Genomic DNA, 20880 nt, shown 5'->3' with positions numbered 1-20880 from the left:
AACATGTAGATTTCTTCGAAAAACTGAAAGCAAGTTTACTTTAAAAGCTTTTGCTTGTTTGTCGCTGAGAAACGAGACTTGAACATAAGGGCCGTTTTGATTGGAGGTTAAATACCTGAAAGGTGTTGTCTGACTTTTGTACAGTACTGTACTTCACATCGTGAACACTGTCAGTAAAAAATACTGACCAACTGCATGTTTTATTACAAGGAGAGCATTTTAGTACACACACATGCACTATCTAAGCCGTTTATCCTTCTGGGTCGCAGGGGGTACTGGAGCTTTTCCCAGCGCTCATTTGGGCAGTAGGCAAAAAAACATCCTGGACAGGCCACCAGTCCATCACAGGGCTCATTTTAGTACAGTTTAAATGAATTCACTGTAACACTGTAGCAGCCTTTTTCTGTCATCTCACCAAACATATTGTGTATCATGAAAAGGTCTTTAGGTATCATGATGTTGCAAATTGTCTTAGAAAATTACATGAGCAGCTGTGACAGTAAATAATACACAGTATTATTTCAGATTCTGCACAGAACTACATAGTAATTTCCAGGGGAGACAACCCTCCCAGTAATTATAACTGGGTAGTACAATCCCCTGAATAATCAGTTCTGATAATGACTGTTTGGCAATAAAACATGACAGAAAAATTGTTTTTTGGGATATAATAAATGCTACTGTAAATCAATATTGCTAAAATAATATAATAAATGTTAAAAACATTTTCCGTTCCTGGTTCTAAAGAACCCAAGCTTTAATTTCTAATTTAATTTGTTCACACCTTTGTGCTCTTGAGTGTGTGCAGATTCTGTTCTTACCCAAGAACAAATCTCACATAAGAAAACACTGGTAAAAATTAGGAATTTTCAAGAAAACTGCATAAGTGGGTTTTAAGAACAATTTTTTTTCTTAAGAACAGTTGGCAAATGAGGCCCATTCATTGCTTCAATCATTTCAGAATCATCAAAACAATGAAACCATTTGTCAAACAGGCTGAGAAAACTAGCAGTAAGAATATAAATTAGAACAAGGACACAATGCCAAACTGCACATAAAAGACAAAGTGCTTAAACAAATCCTTTATAAAAATGTCAAACAGTAACATCCAATCTGTTTCTGAGGGTTTCAGTTCATCTTTTGTGCTCCTCTTTAAAGAGTAATGAAAATACACTGTTGCCATCAAACGTGCAAACCAAATTAAACCATTTTAACTATATTACAGACCAGCTGTAAAGGTTGGCAAGCTGTTTTAGGTTTTAATCCACTTGATATCAAAGAATGAATGTGAAGTAAAATGCTATTAATACTGGTTAAAAAAATTATGTTCATGTTACGTTAAATTCTTACATTTAAGAATAGAAAGTTTTTCTTTTTTGTGTAGGAATACCATACTATCATAACATTTTCATTGATCAAATTTCTGATATCAGGAAACTGTGGATTAAAATCTAAAACGTATTCCTGCAGATCAGCGACGCTCTTTTATTTGAGCTTGTTAACAGTGGACCAAAACTTGTTGACCACTAGAGGGAGCACTGCACCACTGGATTTGTTTTCAGTGTAGTATGTTGGCTGCCTGTCTTGGAGTGAAGTTAAACAACTTCTGCCACTTTGCCCATCACTCCCTGTCTAAACAGGATGTTGCCTCATCTGGGTCCAGCTCAAATTCTGCCTAGCGCTTAATAATCACCTGCTCAAAGGCACCGGCGCCAACCCTGAGAGAGAAAGAGAGACAGAGAAAGAGAGGCAGTGACAAATCAACAAGCTTTATCAGCACACACCCATCAATGACCTAGTACACATTATGTTTTCATAAGATATCTGTGCCATTAATTCATTGTAATAAGCTACAGCTAATCCCATACAAACACTACCAGCCATAATCACACAAGTGCAATGACACGGAAAGACACTGGTTGCCATAGTGACCTTGGTGAATGAGTCGCATATTAATACACACCTGGTGTGCTGTGTGCCCAACGCTGTGCTGCCGCCGGGGCCAACAAACAGCCGCAGACCTTCCTCTGCAAAACACATACACGTTCAGATGATCATTAACACAAGCACATTCCGCAAAGACACGTGTCCACAAAAAGTCTTTAATGGACATCTTTCAAATAAAGATGGACCAAAGATAGAAACAACATGGTACTTTTTTATCTTTTATATTAGAGGTCAGTTAGGAGGGATAAGTAACGTACAACTGCTGGTACTTCAGTGAAATAATGACAAATAGAAATAAAAAAAGTACCTCTCTGAAAAAATAACTCATGTCAAAAGTACAAAACTACTTCCAATTTTCGTGTAATTAAATTAAGATATATTCAAAGTCAGAGTGATCTTACATAAAACCTGTTACTTTTGTAAAAATAGAGTTTGTTCACAGTGGTGGTGACAGGAACCAAACGACTGAAGTGTGTACTGCCTCTAAAAGCTTCATCACAGAAAGTTATTACACAAAATAATTATGAATATGTTGCCTGACACCTTAGACGTTTTACAATACTTGTGGGATAAAGTTCTGGCTTTAAACTTATTTTTGAAAATAAAGTCATGCACTAACCCTAACGCTTAACCTTAACAGAAAACCTAAACCTAAACCTCACCCTGGTCCTAAGCCTAACCCTAGTACTAATCCAAACTTTAACACTACTGACAATCAACTGACTTTGAACAGATAATTTGTCAATAATCTATTGGGCGCTATCCAAATAAAACACGTTAAATTTTTTTTTTCCTGGATCACCATTTTAGCATTTATATATATATATGTGTGTGTGTGTATAAAATGAACAAGACGTGTAGGTCCTCACAAATACGCTTTAGTAAAAGTTAAAGTATTAATATCTGAAAATACTCAGGAGAGTACAAAGACATCAAACTTTTACTTTACATTTAACCGAGTAGTCTTATCATGCCTTGAGCTGAATTTAACTGTAGTGAAATACTGAATGGTAACTGACAAACTAATGCAGCTCTCTGTAGCTTCCACTATTCATTTGATTCATTCGCTTAGTTAGCTTATGTGTGTTTCTCACTTGACTACTGCACTTTCAGTGACATTGTTACGGCTCTGTCGCTCTGCTCTGCGTGGTATGAATGGGAAAGCACGCAGAGAGGCATGTCTCACAATTTCTTGCATCTAATGGGCTAGCTGTGTAAATGAGTAGCAAGGCACATTGAATAAAAGATGTTTTTTCCAATGCTATATAGACACGTTGTGTGTTGGTGCAGAGGAAGAAGACTCTTTAACTGAACAAAACAGAAAAGGGCACTGAATAACAACGAGAACAAGTGGGGGAGGTCACCTCTAGCCATACAACATCTACTGACGGTGAACACTAAACACACACTAAATAACCCACAGCAGAACACAATCAAACACAGCCAACACATAAACACATTTTAAACTAACAAACAACAACATTAACAACAACAACAACAACAACAATAACAACATATATCTGGAACGGAGTGGGGGGGTGTGGGCAGACATAGCTGTGCATGCCACACCCCTTGAACTCCTCTTAAATGCGGAGTATGTGGCAGACGCCACAATATTTCAGAGGCTGCGGAACTGGAGAGGAAAGTGCTGCCCCTTGCCAATGCGTAGGTCAATTCTAGGGTGTTTATTTGAAGGAACACACACACACATGCAAGGTTATAGCAGGTCAGTTCCTGCCACAAACACACATGCAGACCAGCATCCACACACAAACACATTCAATGCAGTTATCACAAACAGTCGCTACTCATTATGCTAGCTTGACTGCATTGTTTCATTTGGAAATTAACACATTCACACTGCTTGACATTCATATCTACCAGTAATTTACTAACATGCTTTCTTTGGGTTGGTTTTCTGATGGAATACACACACGCACACACACACACACACACACACACACACACACACACACACACACACACGGTTAAAGCAGGGAAATTCCTGCTCCAAAAGTCCTGTGCAAACTGCATCACAAGAAAGCTGCACACACGCATACCTACCTAAGACGCATCTACTGCTAGTTACTGCTAATAAAGACAATAGCTGCTTTAATGTGGTGTAGGAGAAAATAAGGATGTAAACCATTTAAATCTGACACCTTGAGAATGTCAAAACACCACAGTGACTTTCAGGACTAGGACAGCTGCAACACTATACATCAGTACAATGAGATGTCTTGTTGCTCTTGGGTCAATCAGGCTGTCAAAGGTGTGTAAAGTCAGCAGGTAACAATTGAGGAAAACTACCATAAAAAAGATAAACAGTACTATGCAAAAACACTTTTCAGTGTCAGAAAAGTAGGTAACATATTTAGCGAAAGGTTACACAGAAGCCTCAACAACTAAATATATACGTATTTCATTTGTCTACTCTTTACTTTTGTGCACTCCACAGATGTGCTGCCACGTTAACTCGTTAATCCTTCTAAACTTAAAGCCGACAAGTTACAGCCATGTCCTCCCAACAAGGGAGTCACTGACATTATGTTCTTCTCTTCAAACAGAATAACATTCACACAAACAACTACATAAACACGTTTTACCTGCTTTGCACATTTTCTTTCTTATGTGCATCTTAAATGGCTGAAGCAGATCTTTCTGAGGAGATGTATGATATATCCCATCTGTATAAGGAAGGGGAGGGTCAAAGAAAAATAAGTAGAAAAAAAATGGAGTTTCCAAAACTGGAGATCAAAAAATTATGAAAGCATAACGAGAAAACGATTCCTCACAACCATGCAAGAGCTGGTAGACCAAAACTGTCACCACCAGATAAACAGTACTTAAAGCTTTCATCCTTTCAAGCTCCATTCTTACTTCAGACTGAGAAGACAATGCAATAAGTGTGAAAGGATGTTCAGCTGTCAAGAAGTCGTCATTAAAAAAACTAAATACCAAAAGAAGACAATCTGCACCAGAAACACCGAAACTGGATATAGAAGAGATTTCAGAGGTTTTGTCTAAATTTGTACTTTGGATTACTTTGATCATGAGAAGCAGAAAATGCAACCAATCCCTGCAGATTTTTTTGAAAAACTGAAAGCAAATCTCCTAAAAATAAAACAAGCGGTGATAAAGGCAAAGAGTGGACACACTAAATAAAACATTTGACATTTTATATTTGGTTTTGGAGGCTTCTGTGTAATTTTCTGTTAAGTACGTGTTTTCTGCTTAACTTCTGATAGTAAACCATTAAAAACTAGTTAGAAAATTAACTAGATAAATGGGTGGTCTCTTGCTTTGCAAAGTGATGAAACTGCAAATCATAATAGTTCTAAACATCCTGGAGTTGATTTACATGAAATACATGTCCAAAGCAGCTATACAATGAAGCTAAACATAAACACAATGTTAATTAACTAGACCACCTATAAATAAGTGTGGTGCTATCTGTGTGTGTTTGTGTGTGCAGCTGTGACCAAAGCAGGCCTTTCCGTTTAACAGTATTGCTCAGAGCTGTGGTCCAACATGTAGCTTATATGGCTGTGACATTTGCCCTACTCTGTCAATACTCTTCCACTACTGCAACCTAAAACCTAATAGTCAGGACTGCATGTGTAAGATAAGTCTTTAACAAAATAAGTCTTTAAAATATAATCAATCTTTAAAATGATTTAGTTGGTCAATATTTTAGTGTTGCTTAGCTACGTATCAAAATTACTACAAGCAGTTTTAATATCTGGTTTAATGTACCATGGGAGCTAAATTTTGCTTTGTATTTTACTTTATATTTATATTCCACAAAAAACGCTTTAAAATGTTTTCTCTAAGAAATCTACAGTATGTAAGTGAAACTTTCATGCAACTATAGCTGTTTGAAACTTATATTAAACTGAATTTCACTTGAGTTGCATAATGTAAATTGTCCTGCAACCATCTCAACTTCAAGAAAAAGTTTTATGAAACAGCAAATAGAAATGCAGACAACGCATCATGTGATCACATAGAATGATATAAATTCCAACAACTGATTTCACCAAATCAATGGAAATGAAAATTAAACAGAAGCTGGTTTATTGGAGGGTTGAAAAGGAGATTCTCCTGATTGAGTTTGTGCAAGTTTGGTAGTTTCTTCTGAGCCAAGACAACAAACAGACATTTAAAGCTATAATTTTTGAAGCTAACGTTCTTCAAGCTAACGTTTCTGTAAACTGCTGGCTTAATGTTTAAATTGCTGCTTGTTCTTCTTTATTAATCTGCTGTGATCATGATCTACATAGTTAGAATCATTTTCTCCTCTCTTGATGTCCCGATTTTAGACAGAGCAGAGTTTCCTTGATGAACTTGTAGTGCAAGTCCTCAAGTACAACCATAATGGTTACTTAAACATTAATTTTCAAAGGCTTAGCATAAAAACAGAATAAAAAAGCCAGATATGTAATAAAGAACTATAAATAGACAGCAAGATAAATAGATAGACAAAAGATACAAAGATAGGTAAAGAAATATATGTTGCAGATCATTTCATATGCAGCAACGACACAACGAATAAAAAAATATATATATAAGCTACTAATTTAGCTAACTAGTGGAGAAACTGAATGTGTTGTGTGCAACTTTTTTTGATGTTTTAAAATTATTTCTGCTTGGTGTAGCTGTCAAGCCGAAAATAAGTTATGTTGCATGCAACTCACAACATGCAAACAGTTTCATGAAAGTTTCATCATGTGAAAAAGTTTCACCCGGAAAGTGTGAAAGCCAGTCTAAGAATGTAGTAGTAAACCAGTATCACTGTACTGACTGGTGTTATGTTATTCACTGTCAACACTTCATTAATTACCTGGTGGCAGAGTCATGAGCCCAAGTTAAGAATGTGGCGCCTGTAGTCTGATGTCTATTATCAGACCCCGGCTGAGTCATTTAGAACTAGTAAGCATGAGTAAACATTTCAGAGGCTGCGTTACAGTGTTAGTTTGTTACAGGGGTAGTTCTTATATTTGTGAGTGTTTTCGGTAGCATTGGTTTGTCTGTGCCCGTAACTATGGCAAGTACACCAAGGCACCATTCTGCAATGACCTCAAGTGTGTGTGTGCGTGTGTGTGTATACATGTGCGTGCATGTGCTTCATCTATTTGTTTTTGGTAGAGGAGTAACCAGGGTAACAGTGTTATTCTGACTAAGCCACAGTACCACAGATACTTCCAACATCTGTGGGAGGAAATACTAAACCAAACCTTCACTTCAGTAAAAGTAGAAATCACCTGGTGTAGTATTAGGGTATACTGGGGGAAGAAGCATCCCCGCTTCATTTATTATACGTTCCTGACAGGGTCAAATCTAATCTTGACACATTAACTTAATGGCTTTGGTCCCATTCATTTTGAAAATAGATCGAAATGACATTTCTTTGAATCTTTCTCTTGAAAACTTTTTAGGGTCAGCTGATTTTTTTGTCATTGGATAAATGTGATCTACAGTTGTAAGCAAAACACTCCCAGTCAAATCATATGTTTGGCATTTAGTTATTTGCTGAGTTTAAAATACTGGAAAATACTATGCAGAAGATGGAATAATTATACAGCCCACCAACTCAGTGAAATAACAATTTTATGTTTTGACAGGACGGTAAAACGTAAAAGTTTTGTTCGTATCTGTGAGTAAGTATGTTATGTTACACTTTAATGTGCGTTGCAAAAACACGTTGTTAAGGATGTGGCAGAAAGTGTGGCTTTTATGGTTAAATAAGCTCGGCTGATGTTATTTACAGAAACAGTTCAAATATATTTCTCTGACAAACTAACATGTTGGCACCCGTCCACTTAAGAAGAAAAAACCTGAAGATGATCAGTCTCCATGTACAGAGTAGCTGTAGCTTCAGCTAAATAGTTCTTCTGAGGCAGTCTCTGTTCTATTATTCATCTAACATGCCTGCCTATTTCCTTCAGCTATTTTTGTAAAAAATATGTTTTGAAATGTATGGTGTTGTTGTTCTTTTTGCTATACCACTGATATCATCTAAGAAACTAAGCCACAGTTCTACATCAAAATCAGGCAAAATTCATTTTTTGGCCTTGTTTAACCACAAATCCATTCATGAAATGTTATGAACACTTGATTATCAAAATTAGTTGGAACACATCCTTATTTCACAGAAGTACCAACATCTTTATTTGTGCTTGGCTTTAAACTACTCCACCCACCACTGGTGTGTACATACCTTCAGCACTGGAGTCCAGTATACTGTGGCTGAAATCTTGGCTCTGTAAGATTTTCTCTACAATGTCGTCTGCATCTACTCTGGTAGTGTCCATTCTTTTCAACTGGGATTCCATTGAATCTTGCTTTACTAGGTGCCTGAGACACAAAACCCCACAATCTTTATAAATGTCATTAAAGAAAAAAGTGTATACAAACAACTCCAAATGTAAACACAGTATATTTTTGAGCAACCACACACACTCCTGTACCTGTAGGCCCTGTCTGTGCTGGTGCAGGGTGAACTAAGATGCTGGGGATCGCTGGCTGCAGAGGAAGTGGGATGTGAAAGGATGGGCTCTCTGTCATCGTTGACCTCTGGTAGGCTGCCCACCCCTATTGATGCACTGCCCACTGACACGTTCCGCCTGTGGGAGAGCTCCGTCAAGCTAGAGGAGCATGAGTGACTTGTGCTGTAGCCTAGTGGAGACCATAATGAATCAGCCATGAGAGAATATAAATGGATAAACACTTAAGGTTACTGAAGAGTGTTATCTATGTCTCTTTGTTTGGGCAGTTTCATTAAGTCTGGCTTCTTTTTCAAACCACATACAAAATAACAAATAATACAATAATTGCTGAACTTCTGGAAACATCTGGAAACTGTGTGAAACTGTAAAATGTCTATTTAATTTCACTGGTTGTTTGAGAAATTTGTGAATTATATGATTTTGATCATAAGCTCTTAGCTACATGTGATGCATCAAAGAATGGCTGTGACATTTTTGCCACAGTGAACAAAAAACACAGCATGCAGGAATAACAAAGTAAAGAGCAGCTTTAGTAAAACAAAGATTACATAGCCAAATGAGTTATAATTTGAGCTTTGGTGTTGAAAAATTGCCCTATAATCTCCTGAGAATCTCTGACAGTGAGTATAGAGTAAAAATGCTCTTTAAACTTGGCACTACATAATATACAAGGTGCACGATGAGCTACTGCAATAGCACTTTAGTACTAGCACTGTGCTAAATACTTTACATTAAATACTATGCTGCAAACCTGACAGATAAATCTAAATAGTACAAATTATACTAAGCCTAGTGCCATAATCTGTCGTCGTCATTACAGCTATTATAAATAGCGTATTACAAACCTGATAGTTTTGACTGCTGGCTGGCGTAGCTGGAGGTTCTAGAGTGACCACATCCCCAGAGGTCCTCAAGAACAGTGCCAGAACGGTTCTTTCCTGGATTCTCTACAGAGTACAGAAAAGAAATCACATTTTAAAAACTTTATTCACATAACTAGCATTCATTATGCAAGTCACAAAAAAGAATTACCACAATAAAAAAGTATTTTGGATAGTAATTACAGAGTGAGAGTGAATGACTCACTTTGTGCTCTATGATTTTAAGAACAATGTCAGTTTGGAGTAAATTTGTTTGTTGTTATTTATTTCATACTGTAGAAGTATTGTAGTCATACTAATCAAATATAACTCTTTAGGTGAGTTTACCACGTTGCTACATCATCCATCATACCATGAGCTGATTTTGATGTTTCTTCTGCTCTTCTGTCCTCATCCAGACTCTCAGCTTCTCCAGGGATGCCAAAGGTCGTTGCTGTGGATACAGGCCTAAAGGGGTCATTAAAAAAAGAAGATGACTTCAACAACAAACAACAAAACAGATAATTAGTTGCAAATTATGCAAAGGTGCATCCAAACAACATCACCACTGTCATCTTGGGACAAAACCTTGAATGCAATAAGTCTTGATGATGCGTTGATTCTATTAAAAATCAAGAAGGTTGTATTGCATCTTACAATAAACTTAATATCCAGAACGCTTCATATTCAAAAAGCAGTGGCCACATTTTACTGATCAAAAAGCCATTCATAGTAATTTTGTGACAAGCAATCACAATAAATGATTGCAGTTAATTTTACCACGTCCTAACTTCTCATTGTTACTAAAATACTGTAAAATCAGTATAATAGTAGTCGATTGACAGAATACAGATCTCAAAATTAGACTTAATCTTGATGCTGAAAAACTGCATTTGCTATTCTTAAACTTATTATAGTAAATGTTTTCATTTTAATTGTGAATAATCCATTGGTTTACATTTTGGTGTACAGTTTTTAACATTTCAGTCTACAGTATATAAGTTATTACTGAATAACACTTATTATATGACCAGTCATTCCAAGCTTTTGAATGGTAGTGTATGTATCTGTACTTGTAACGCACAGTTGTTAATAGTTTCTCATAGTCTGGTGCAGTATATGCTACTATTTCACACTTGAACAAGTCAGTCAGACAGTCTGGCACCACAAAAGTAGCCAAATACATTATATTTAAAGACAACAATGACATATATCACATATAAGTATACTTAAGAAGTGATTCAAATAAACATACTGAGAACACTGCCCTAAGAATCGCGTAATTACATAAGGCAATAGGTAATCAAACCACAGTTGATTAAACAGAGACGGAGATCAAAGGTAAATCCTGTAAGCCAACTGCAACGCTTTCGAAGCTCTCCAGCTTCAGTCCCTTTGGTAAACACTATCAGAGATGGCAGGAAGTAAATGAGCCAGACTTCCTGTGAGCCCTCAGACACTGCGGTCAGACACAAACTACATTGTGAAACTACGAGGTGCTGCAGAAAACCTGCCACACGTTTGCACACACGCAATCCACTGCAGCACTGTTTACTACTGTTATCCATTATGAACTAAGAGAAAATCTTACGTTTTGAAGCAGGGATCACCTGACATCAGCTGCATACCGATAATCACCTTTTGAAACAAAAACAGAGACAAAGGAACTGTTATTTATTAGAATCATTATTAAGGATAAACAATTATTCCTGAATCATAAGTATGAGCAGACAATTGCTTAAAAAATCCCCTGGAAGAGCAGAACGTTGTGCTTATACATGAAATATCTGAATTGTGTATATAATATCTGTGTTGGCAAATATGTATGTAAAAAATATCAGATATCGGCATCAGCCCACAATTCCCATTTTGCTCTATATCTAGTTATTACTATTCCTAATTAATTCCTCATTGTAATAAACAGATTTATGCCTATCTGAGCAGCATGTTTTATTTGTTACTGTACCCTTAAGACTGATATGTAAATGAGCTCTGTTTTGATTGGCTGCCCTGTATCATTTGAAAAGCAGTCCAGGCTGAAACACTACTTATATATAATTTATATATATTATAATTTATATATTTATATATAATTTAAGAGGCATGGTGTTAACTGCTGTATGTTGAATAGGTGGATTTATGGCAATGTGATGTGACATCACAGAAACATTGTGGGCTGATTTTACAGCATAGTTTCCATATATAGGCTGTATGGACTGGGGAGCAAATGGTACAATTTGAAACTTTAACAGCGTTTACATAACATTAAACTATGTTATTTCCAAAAAAGGGAGATTAAACTGTTTTCCCATGATACAGGCCCTTTAAAATATAATGCTTAAAAAAGCTCAATCACAGAGACGGATTAAAGGATACAGGTCATTTATTTCCCCTGCAACAATGCTCTAAAGTTTACATTTATGGCATTTACAAAAACAGCCCATTTTGAGTTCACTGATTCTGTGATGTCAGGAAAACATATATGGGCCCTTTCAGCCTACAGCAGTTTAGCTCTGTCCATTCATGCTGACGCTTACGGAGTGTTGTAGCCCGGGCTGCTTTTTGAAAAAGGCACAATAAATGGCAGCCTATCAGAACAGAGCTAATTTAAATATATCAGTTTTAATGGCACAGTAACAATTGTAATTCTAAGGGTAAAGAGAGGTTAGAAAATGGTCATATAAAAATGACGTCTTTTTTCCACCCTCCAGTTACCACATAGTTAGGGCTTCACTTTATGATTCACAAATCCCTATTTATGCCCACAGCACAACTCTGGGCATGCAGAGAAAGAGAAAGAGAGGCGGGGGAGAGAAAGTGTGTATATACTTTGAGTATGGAGTTGTCCTGGCGCGTGTGCTTGGTGTCGTAGCCCTCTAGCAAGCAGCGCCGCGTTGTGCTGCCTGAACCAGCGAACTCAGCCAGATTCAGATCTGTAAAGCCAAGCTGTGACACACACAGACCCAAATACACACAACAAATGAACACATGTGAACACTACACTGTTTTCTGAATGATGACTACAACAAAAGTTTATCCAAACTACACATGATAAACATTTATTTCAAAAAAATACTCCACACACTCCACACACCCAAAACAAAACTGCAACTTTTTTGTGCAGCAGCAAAGCCCAAAATTGCTTCCACTTCCACATGCTGCCAGTGCCATTTCTGTATTTGTTTTACTACAGAGACCATTGCAGTGTGATAGCAAGTTAGTCTCCTCTGTGAAGTACACTGTTAATCTTGTGCTGCTGATATAGACAGACTTATGTGAATGACCTTTATTATAGGTTTTCAAAGCATCACATCATCCTGTTATATGAAGGTACTTTAAAGGGGAATTCCACCCATTTTTTGAAATGCTGTCATAATTCTATAGTTGCCATGTAAAACAAACTAATTCAGAGTGGCTTGATGTGAAAGTCTCCATTCTAGGGAAACGTACAGCGTCACTGAAAAAATTAGGAACCACATGTTGAAAGCACTGAATGCCTCTATAAGCCACCTCACAGAACGTTATTACATAAAATGGTCCAAAAAATGGTGCCTGATGCCTGAGACATCGTTTTACAATAGTTTAAAGATAAGCTTTTGGAATAAAACATATTCATTGAAATCCATACATGGTGGTATGGTACATGCAGGGCAAAACAGACCCCAAAGAAAGCTTATTATTTTACCATTATTAGCATTACATGTAAAGTCAGAAACACACATATGTTTGGTCATTTTGAATAGTACATAAAATGGCTACATATGTATTGTAGATGTTTTGACCCGTTTCTCTGCAATGAACCATTTAACATAATACATAATACATTCCAAATGACTTTGTTTAGAATATTAACTACACAGACATTTTGAAAAATTGGTGTAATTCTCCTTTAATTTCAATTTTTGCCCATTTAACTGTTAGTTTGATCTGTTTAAACATACAAGCATTTTGAATAGTCACAATTAAAAATAAGACATGTAAGACACATTACCTTCGCAAACGTCTTGCCACCTTTAAGCTCCTTAAATCACAAAGAAAAGAAAACATAAAACACTGACAAAAGCAATCCACAGATGAAAGCATGCAGTATCCAGTCTGCAGGTCTATTTATGACATAACAGCAGTCATAGAAAAATATATCAAATGTCCTTCTATGGGCTGCAAAGATCAACAGCCAAAGAATTTGTTACTCACAAATGTACACATGTATTTAAGTTTTGCTCTGACCAAAACTTCAAGTGAGCTGCATGGCAGTCGTTGATGATCCTTAAATAACAGCAGTTCATTCTGCACATTTTTAGAATGAGGGTAAGAAATTCTACCTTTACTTTCTCACCTTTCTCACTGACACTCTGCACACACATGGGTCCAAAACTCCAGTTCCAGCATTTGCGCTCATCTTACACAAGAAGGAGAACCTCTTTCTCCACCGCACACAGTTTGCTAGAACCGGCTCCCTAGAAAAGACACAATGAAACAGTAGAATCAATGAATGCATGACAACGCTGCGCAATATGATGATATTTTATTGTTATCATAATAATTGTCACAATACCCTTTTCTGAGCATATCATGGATATCATCAGTACTTCAATACTGTTTGGTTGTAAAGAAAACATAATTAATCCTGTTTAACCCCCTTAAAACCCCAATCTTCTTACATACTAAGGTTTATTATTCAGTAACATCAGGTACTTCAATTCAAACTGTTTGAGCTGTTCTTAAGTTATAGAAATGTGTTTGGGCCTGCCAACGGCCCTGGCCATTTAAGGGGTTGCTTGGATTTAGTGCAGCGCAGTTTGTAAAACACTGAATAAAAACTGTAGTTGTAGATGTTTTTATTATTATTATTATTATTATTATAGTATTTTTATATGTGGCACTACAGGTTCTACAATCCCATTTCAAAAAAATGGGGCGCTGAGCAAAATGTAAAAAAAAGAAAATGCAATGATATGCAAATCACATAAACCATATTTTTAAAGGAAAATACTACAAATACAACATATCAAATGTTGAAACTGAGAAATTTTTATTGTTTTTTGAAAAATATATGCCCATTTTGAATTCATTGAATTCAACAACATGTTCCAAAAATGTTGGGATGGGGGCATGTTGTCGTATTTTTCATTTTATAATGTGCCAAATATTATCTGTTATCTATGTTATAGATCTGGACCATTGGCAGGCCAGTTTAGCGCCCGGACTCTTTTAATACGGAGCAATGCTGCTGTAATACACGCAGAATGTGGTTTGACATTGTCTTACTGAAATAAACAAGGCCTTGAAAAAGACGTCGTCTGGATGGCAGCATATGTATATATCATTCAACATTAATGGCGCCTTCACAGATGTGCCAGTCACCCATGCCATTCACACTAATGCACCCCTGTACCATCATGAATACTGGCTTTTGAACTGTGCACTGATAACAAGCTGAGTGGTCTTTAGCCTGGAGGACACAGTGTCCATGATTTCCAAAAAAAATTTAAAATGTTAATTTTTGGACCACAGAACACTTTTCCACTTCTCCTGAGTCTCCTGAGCTTGGGCCCAGAGAAGGTGGCAGCATTCCTGGATCCTGTTTATAAATTGTTTTGTCTTTGCATTTAAGAGTTTTAATTGGTATTTGTGGATGCAGCACCAAACTGGTTTCACAGAAGTGTTTTTCAGAAGTTTTTCTTAGCCAATGCACTGATTTCCACTAGAGGATCATGCCTGTTTTTAATGCAGTGAAGCCTGAAGGCCCAAAGATCACGGTAGATGATGAAAAGCAAAAGATCTTTGCTATTTTATGTTGAGAAACGTTATTCTTGAATTGTTGCACTATTTGCTTGTGCAGTCTTTCACAGAGTGATGAACCCCTCCCTATCTTTACTTCTGAGAAACTCAGCCTCTCTGAGATGCTTTTTTATACCCAATCATGTTAGTGACCTGTTGCCAATTAACCACCAGGTGTTTTTTTTAGCATTACACAACTTTACCAGCCTTTTTTTTGCCCCCGTCCCAACATTTTTGGAACGTGTTGCTGGCATCATATTCAAAATGGGCATATATTTTTCAAAAAACAATAAAATTTATCGGTTTCATCATTTGATATGTAGTCTTTGAAGCATTTTCAATGAAATATAGGGTTTAAATGATTTTAAATGAGAGTTAATAAGATAATGAGAGTTCAAGGCTATTTTATCTGCTCTGATAAGATAAGATAATCCTTTATTATTCCCACAGCAGGGAAATTCATGAACTGTTGAGACTTTCAGCTTTAATTTACATCTAAACTGGGTGAACAGTGTAGTCATTACAGCCACTCTTATACAGCCCTGCATTTTTCGGTACTCAAAAGTAATTTTACAAACTAACAATTAGAAATTACATCATCATTCTTAATGCTTGGTTATAAATTTTGCAGTGAATGACTGCTCACAGACACTGTGCTTCTTTCCTGGTGATACTCTGCCAGACCACAGCAGCCATGTTCAGTTCCTGCTTGTTCCTGGGCCATTTAACCTTCAGTTCTTCTATTTCTAAGTGAAATACGTGCTCAGTTGGGTTGAGGTCAGGTGACTGACTTGGCATTGCAGAACATTACACTTCTTTGCCTTAGAAAAAGTCACAAGTTGCTTTTGCTGTATGTTTCAGGTCATTGCCCATCTGCACTATGAAACGCCATCCAGTGAGTTTTGAAACATTTGGCTGAATCTGAGCTTATAATATAGCCCTGTTCAGAATTCATCCTGTTGCTTCTATGAGAAGTCACATAATAAATACAAGGCAACCAGTTCCACTGAGAGCTATACATGTCCATGCCATAACACTACCTCCACCACATTTGACAGATGAGGTTGATTTGGCCACACCTAATGTTTTTGCTATCTGTCTGATGGGTTTGTTGTGATTTTTCAGCACCATGCTGGCCTGCTTCACTGGCAATGACAGCTTCTTGGGTAACAGGCTCCAAATGCAAATGCCACACTCAAACTCAACTCTGAACCTTTCATCTGCTTACTTGTAAGTGAAATATGAAAATGTTTGCAATTACTACACAGAAAATACCCTAAAGTCTACACTTTAAGCTCATATTAATTATTACATAATTACACACAACTCCAATACACTTTGGCAGACAGCTAAAATAACAATAACTTTGTCCAAATACTTATGGACCTGACTGTAATTCTGTGGCCCTGCACGTCCTTGATGACACCACATATGCACAACAACTTTGGTACTGCCACCCGGCCTGAAAAGAACTCCATGGCAAACACTTTAAATCTAGAACAACTTTAGTAATGCTTATCTTTATCATTCAAATATCATTTTTTATATCATATATTACACATCAACTGAAACCTTGATTTATTTGTGAAATACAGCTTTACTACCCTGTACTAATGTATAGCTGAAAACATAATAACATGAAAAGGCTGCTGTAAATGTATGTAAATTAAATGCAAGTTCATTTAGTACTGATAAATGATATTGCATATTTTTGCCATTTTTTATCAAACCATTATCAAATAAAACCAAGGCAACCCTTAGTTTGTAAATTAAAAGAACAAAGTGCAATCATTTTGTTTTTGTAGGCTCCCTGCCCACATCCACTAGGTTAAAAGTAACACTGCATGTCAAATTCCAGATTAATGTTCTTTGGGTGTGTTGATGAATCATTGTATTTATGCAATCCAATACAGAATACTGGATTAACATGGTAAATATTTTTGGTCAAAATAATGCAGGCCAATCATAAACCATATAACACCAAGGGCTCACCAGGGTCTATTACGAAGTTGCACGACAGAACTGCACATTATATTGTTTGTTAATCGTTATCACGGTCTTGGCTTTTGTGATACCGATACTGTAAAAGGCTGCAATATGAAAATATGTAAGCATCTTATCATAGTTCAATCATAGTTCCAGATGAGTGTTTCTCTATGTGTTTTCTATAAATCAAGATATTCATGTCCAACAAAAGTAACCAGGCCAATATCATTGCTCCACCAATATGTTTTTAAATATTATTGGAGAATGTACTGCAATACTAATATACAGTAACTGCAGTCCTGATACACTGTCCATATTGTGCAGTTCTATTGTAATGTCTGGCGTAATCTCAATCATCATTGCAATGAGAGCTTCTGCAATAAATGTGTAACACTGCAAAAAATCTTGGTGAGTGAAAACATCCTAAAGCTAGTCAATATATCTAATATTTCTTAATATTTTGAGTTTTTTGTAAGAATATTGTACAACATAACTTATTTCCAGACATTTTAACTTATTTATCGTCATTTTATCAGGAGAAATGATCTAATTCTACTGGCAGATAATTTTGCTTGTTTCAAGAAATAATGTCCAATCTTTCAGACTTGTCTACTCTAAGCAGTGCTGATCTGGTGATGGAGCAACCGTCGTCAACCTAAAACCCCCAGGAGTAAACTCCATGTGGCACCGATGACGAAGCACAGGCCCTCAAGAGTGCAGACCACTGGCAGCCAGAATGTTTGCACATTTGGAAAATGCCCACGGTCACCATGGAAAAGGAGGCAGACATGGACTGGCTCGCTCATAGTAGTCGGTTCTGCCCACAACTGCCACTGACTCATGCGCTCATAGATGTTATCACGCATCCCTCAGCCTCACTGGCCAGGAACACATGCAGCATGTTTTAAACTAGCAAAGCTCCGCAGGGAATTACCTACCGTCTCAACTTTCATTTCCCAGTTACAAAAGACTACTAGCCTCACTCCTCTAGTATCACTAAGTTACTGCTACCACCATTGCCACAAATATAGCAACCATTTATTACATGCATAGTATGTGCATGCATTACTGCTACTGTACCATTTGTATCTGCGCATACTTTTATTTATTTATTTATTTTTTTACCTGGTACCTCCTTTATTATCGACCACAGGGAGAGGATGTCAGCTGGTGTCATATCTGCTCAATTAAGATTCTTTTGTTATGAAGCAACCTGTTTTCATAGCTCAAGGACGATTCTTAAGAATGAGTAGTTTTATTTTTCTTGATAGGCAGCAAAACGGCACATTTTACACATTTAAAACAGCACTTAGTGTTGTGGTAAACTGACTAAACTATTCTATAGTGTCCCATTCGTGCCAGGTAGGGGAGCCAAATGACCTATGTTTTTATTTTCCTTCCCTGTGTCGGACAGCAGTATTTTGACTTAGTGACTTGAAATAATGATTTACTATGTCAAAATAATGACTTGAAACAGTGATGATGTATGTTAAAAACACACACACATACTTTTAAAAAGAGCCCAACTGTGAAAAAAAGAATGCCACTTGAGTTTCTCTGTCTAAGGTGCTAAGAAAAGTGTTCTTTGGAGCAATGCCTCGGAACAACCACTTTCAGTTCCTTATAGAACCTTTTACTAAATGGTTCTTTAATGAATTCTCTCAACAGAAGGTGCTTTCGGAAAGCAAAAGTGGTTCTTCTATGCAAAGTTCCAAAGAACCCTTGTGGACCCTTTAAAAGTGAAAGCTTTTTAAATTAGCTCATGTTCATCATCTTATGAGTGTGTGCTAAAATACAGAGGCCTCTCACATGGAGAAAGGAACTCTTTGTAGAATCAATCACTTAGATGATGTTCATCAACTATGAATCTGAATGGGCTCAGAACTCAGTTGATCAGGTGACATTTATCACTCAGTTTGGGACACTTCTACTAGGCACTTGATTCATTTAACTAGTCAAGATTCTACCTCATTAATCAGAGATTACAAGAGATCACAAAGGTTAATGATTTCTTCTACTAATGGCTTAAAACGACATTACCATATCAATTGCTGTCATTGTGCCTATGAACTAGAAAGAAGAAATGCAATGTACCAGAAACCAGAGTTTGCCAATCACATTAGTTTGGTTTGGTATGAAGCAAAAAACTCTGGGCCTCTTCTTAATAAACCCTCAAAGGCCCTGAGGCTGCCCATTTTCACACTAATGATTTTGCTCACACTTTTTTTTTGCACCACTCTGCACTGCTATGAGCTTTTCTGCACTGTTGTTCATACTATGTGTCAGAATAGCTGCACAGCAATAGTTAAAGGGGAACTCCACTAACTCTTTAAAATTGCTGAATAATTAAGCATATTATAAAATTATTAAGAGTGGTTTGATGTAAACTGCTATATTCTGGAGAAGCTTATCAAGTCACAATCGTTCACAGAGATGGTGATAGGAACTAGACATCTGAAGGGTTATATATATTCATGGCAGAGAGCTGGATACTAGGTGTCGTAAGGCAAAAGAATACCCAAGGAAAACTTATTTTTTCAGATTCATTACTGTTTTATCATCATTAACATTACATATAAAAACTCAGAAGACGTGTAGCTTCATTGGTCATTTTGGATCTTAAATAAAAAGGCTATGTTTGTGTAGAGACTCCTGGTTTCAGTCACATCACTGTAAAGAAACCTGGGTCAGTAAGTTTCTTTACTTACAGTGAACTGTTTAACATCAAACTGCTCTAAATTACGTTGCTTACAACTCAACAATTGTATTATACAGTGTTTTTGAAACACGATGGAATTCATCTCTAAGCTGTCCAAGTCAACAATACTGCAGTTACCTGCACAGCCTATACTGTCTGTTCATAGGGGTTACAGTGTTCATTCATATAATGCCTGCAAGACTAAGGAATTAACTTAGACTTTTCTATATTCTGTGTGTGTATATATATGTCATATAACTTTACAGGACTGCAAAACACTCTTGCGTTTTGTTAAAGATGTTAGCTTACGTTACGTTGGTGGTCTGCTTTTCTTTAGAAAAGTGAAAACCAGAAAGCAGTCAGCTCCATGGCACAAGCCCTTCTGAGGTTTACCACAAGTTTCCTTTTCTAACTCGGTATTAATACCGATACTGTCAAGTAATGAGTTTCTATGTCCAGAACTGTGATCATGTTAGCTTTTCAACTACCTCTAACTAGCGTTAGTGCGGGAGTTGGCACAGAAATAAACTTTTTTTCCAACAGATTTTGGACTTCTTACCTTGACGACTCCCCTGTGAAGCCTCCATCCGTCAGCCTGACTTTACAAAACAAAACACCGTTCACAAATGGCACAGACGACAGTTCTTCCAACTCGAAATCTACTTTAAATTTGAATTTCTTTTTCTTCATCATGATGAAAGACATTAGGCTATTGTAACGTTAGTTAATATTGAGCGAGGCAGCCCCTTTCTGGAGAGTTTCAGCTGTAGCAGCACCTGACAGCCTGAGCGCCGATGCTTAAGTCAGGGATTTTTGACTGTAACTGCAAGAACGTTGGAGCGTTTTTTTCAAGCGAGCCGTTGAGCGAATGAATTTTAAGCAGCATCTACTCTTCAAAATAAAAGTCCTTAGGGCTGAGTGTTTCTCCAGAGAATTTATAGAGAGGAGAATTACCACTCTTCAATGTCTTCCGGTTTTCTCAAACGCTAGAGGGCGCTCCCGAGTGAGTCCAAAATGAATGGGCTGATATGGAGCATTTGAGCACAATCATAGTTTATAAATGCTTAAACATTTTTAATGTAAAAGAATGCGATCACTG

The 20880-nt window shown here is 36.9% G+C and overlaps 1 protein-coding gene across 1 annotated transcript; it reads right to left on the bottom strand.

The window, feature by feature from the left end:
* Window positions 1–992: 992 nt before the first annotated feature.
* Window positions 993–20615, bottom strand: fam102ba (family with sequence similarity 102 member Ba). The gene is made up of 11 exons (XM_036556226.1): window positions 20341–20615; window positions 13653–13773; window positions 13308–13337; window positions 12146–12262; window positions 10908–10954; window positions 9690–9784; window positions 9302–9403; window positions 8418–8625; window positions 8168–8304; window positions 1964–2027; window positions 993–1718 (listed from the first exon to the last, which is right to left on the bottom strand). The coding sequence occupies exons 1-11, from the start codon at window positions 20484–20486 to the stop codon at window positions 1676–1678; spliced, it is 1110 nt and encodes a 369-aa protein (XP_036412119.1). The 5' UTR covers window positions 20487–20615; the 3' UTR covers window positions 993–1675.
* Window positions 20616–20880: the final 265 nt, after the last annotated feature.

This window comes from Colossoma macropomum, unplaced genomic scaffold (assembly GCF_904425465.1).
Source record: "Colossoma macropomum unplaced genomic scaffold, Colossoma_macropomum, whole genome shotgun sequence".
Classification (NCBI taxonomy): domain Eukaryota; kingdom Metazoa; phylum Chordata; class Actinopteri; order Characiformes; family Serrasalmidae; genus Colossoma; species Colossoma macropomum.
This window is presented reverse-complemented; position numbering and strand designations above follow the sequence as displayed.

What these genes read in the sequence shown, in the direction of transcription:
- fam102ba (XM_036556226.1), bottom strand. Translation starts at nt 20,486, where the DNA reads ATGTCTTTCATCATGATGAAGAAAAAGAAATTCAAATTTAAAGTAGAT. An exon ending in CCAGCAGTCAAAACTATCAG is followed by an intron (nt 8,626 to 9,301) that starts GTTTGTAATACG and finishes GGTCTCCACTAG; the next exon opens with GCTACAGCACAAGTCACTCA. An exon ending in ACTGGACTCCAGTGCTGAAG is followed by an intron (nt 2,028 to 8,167) that starts GTATGTACACAC and finishes TGTGTTTTGCAG; the next exon opens with AGGAAGGTCTGCGGCTGTTT.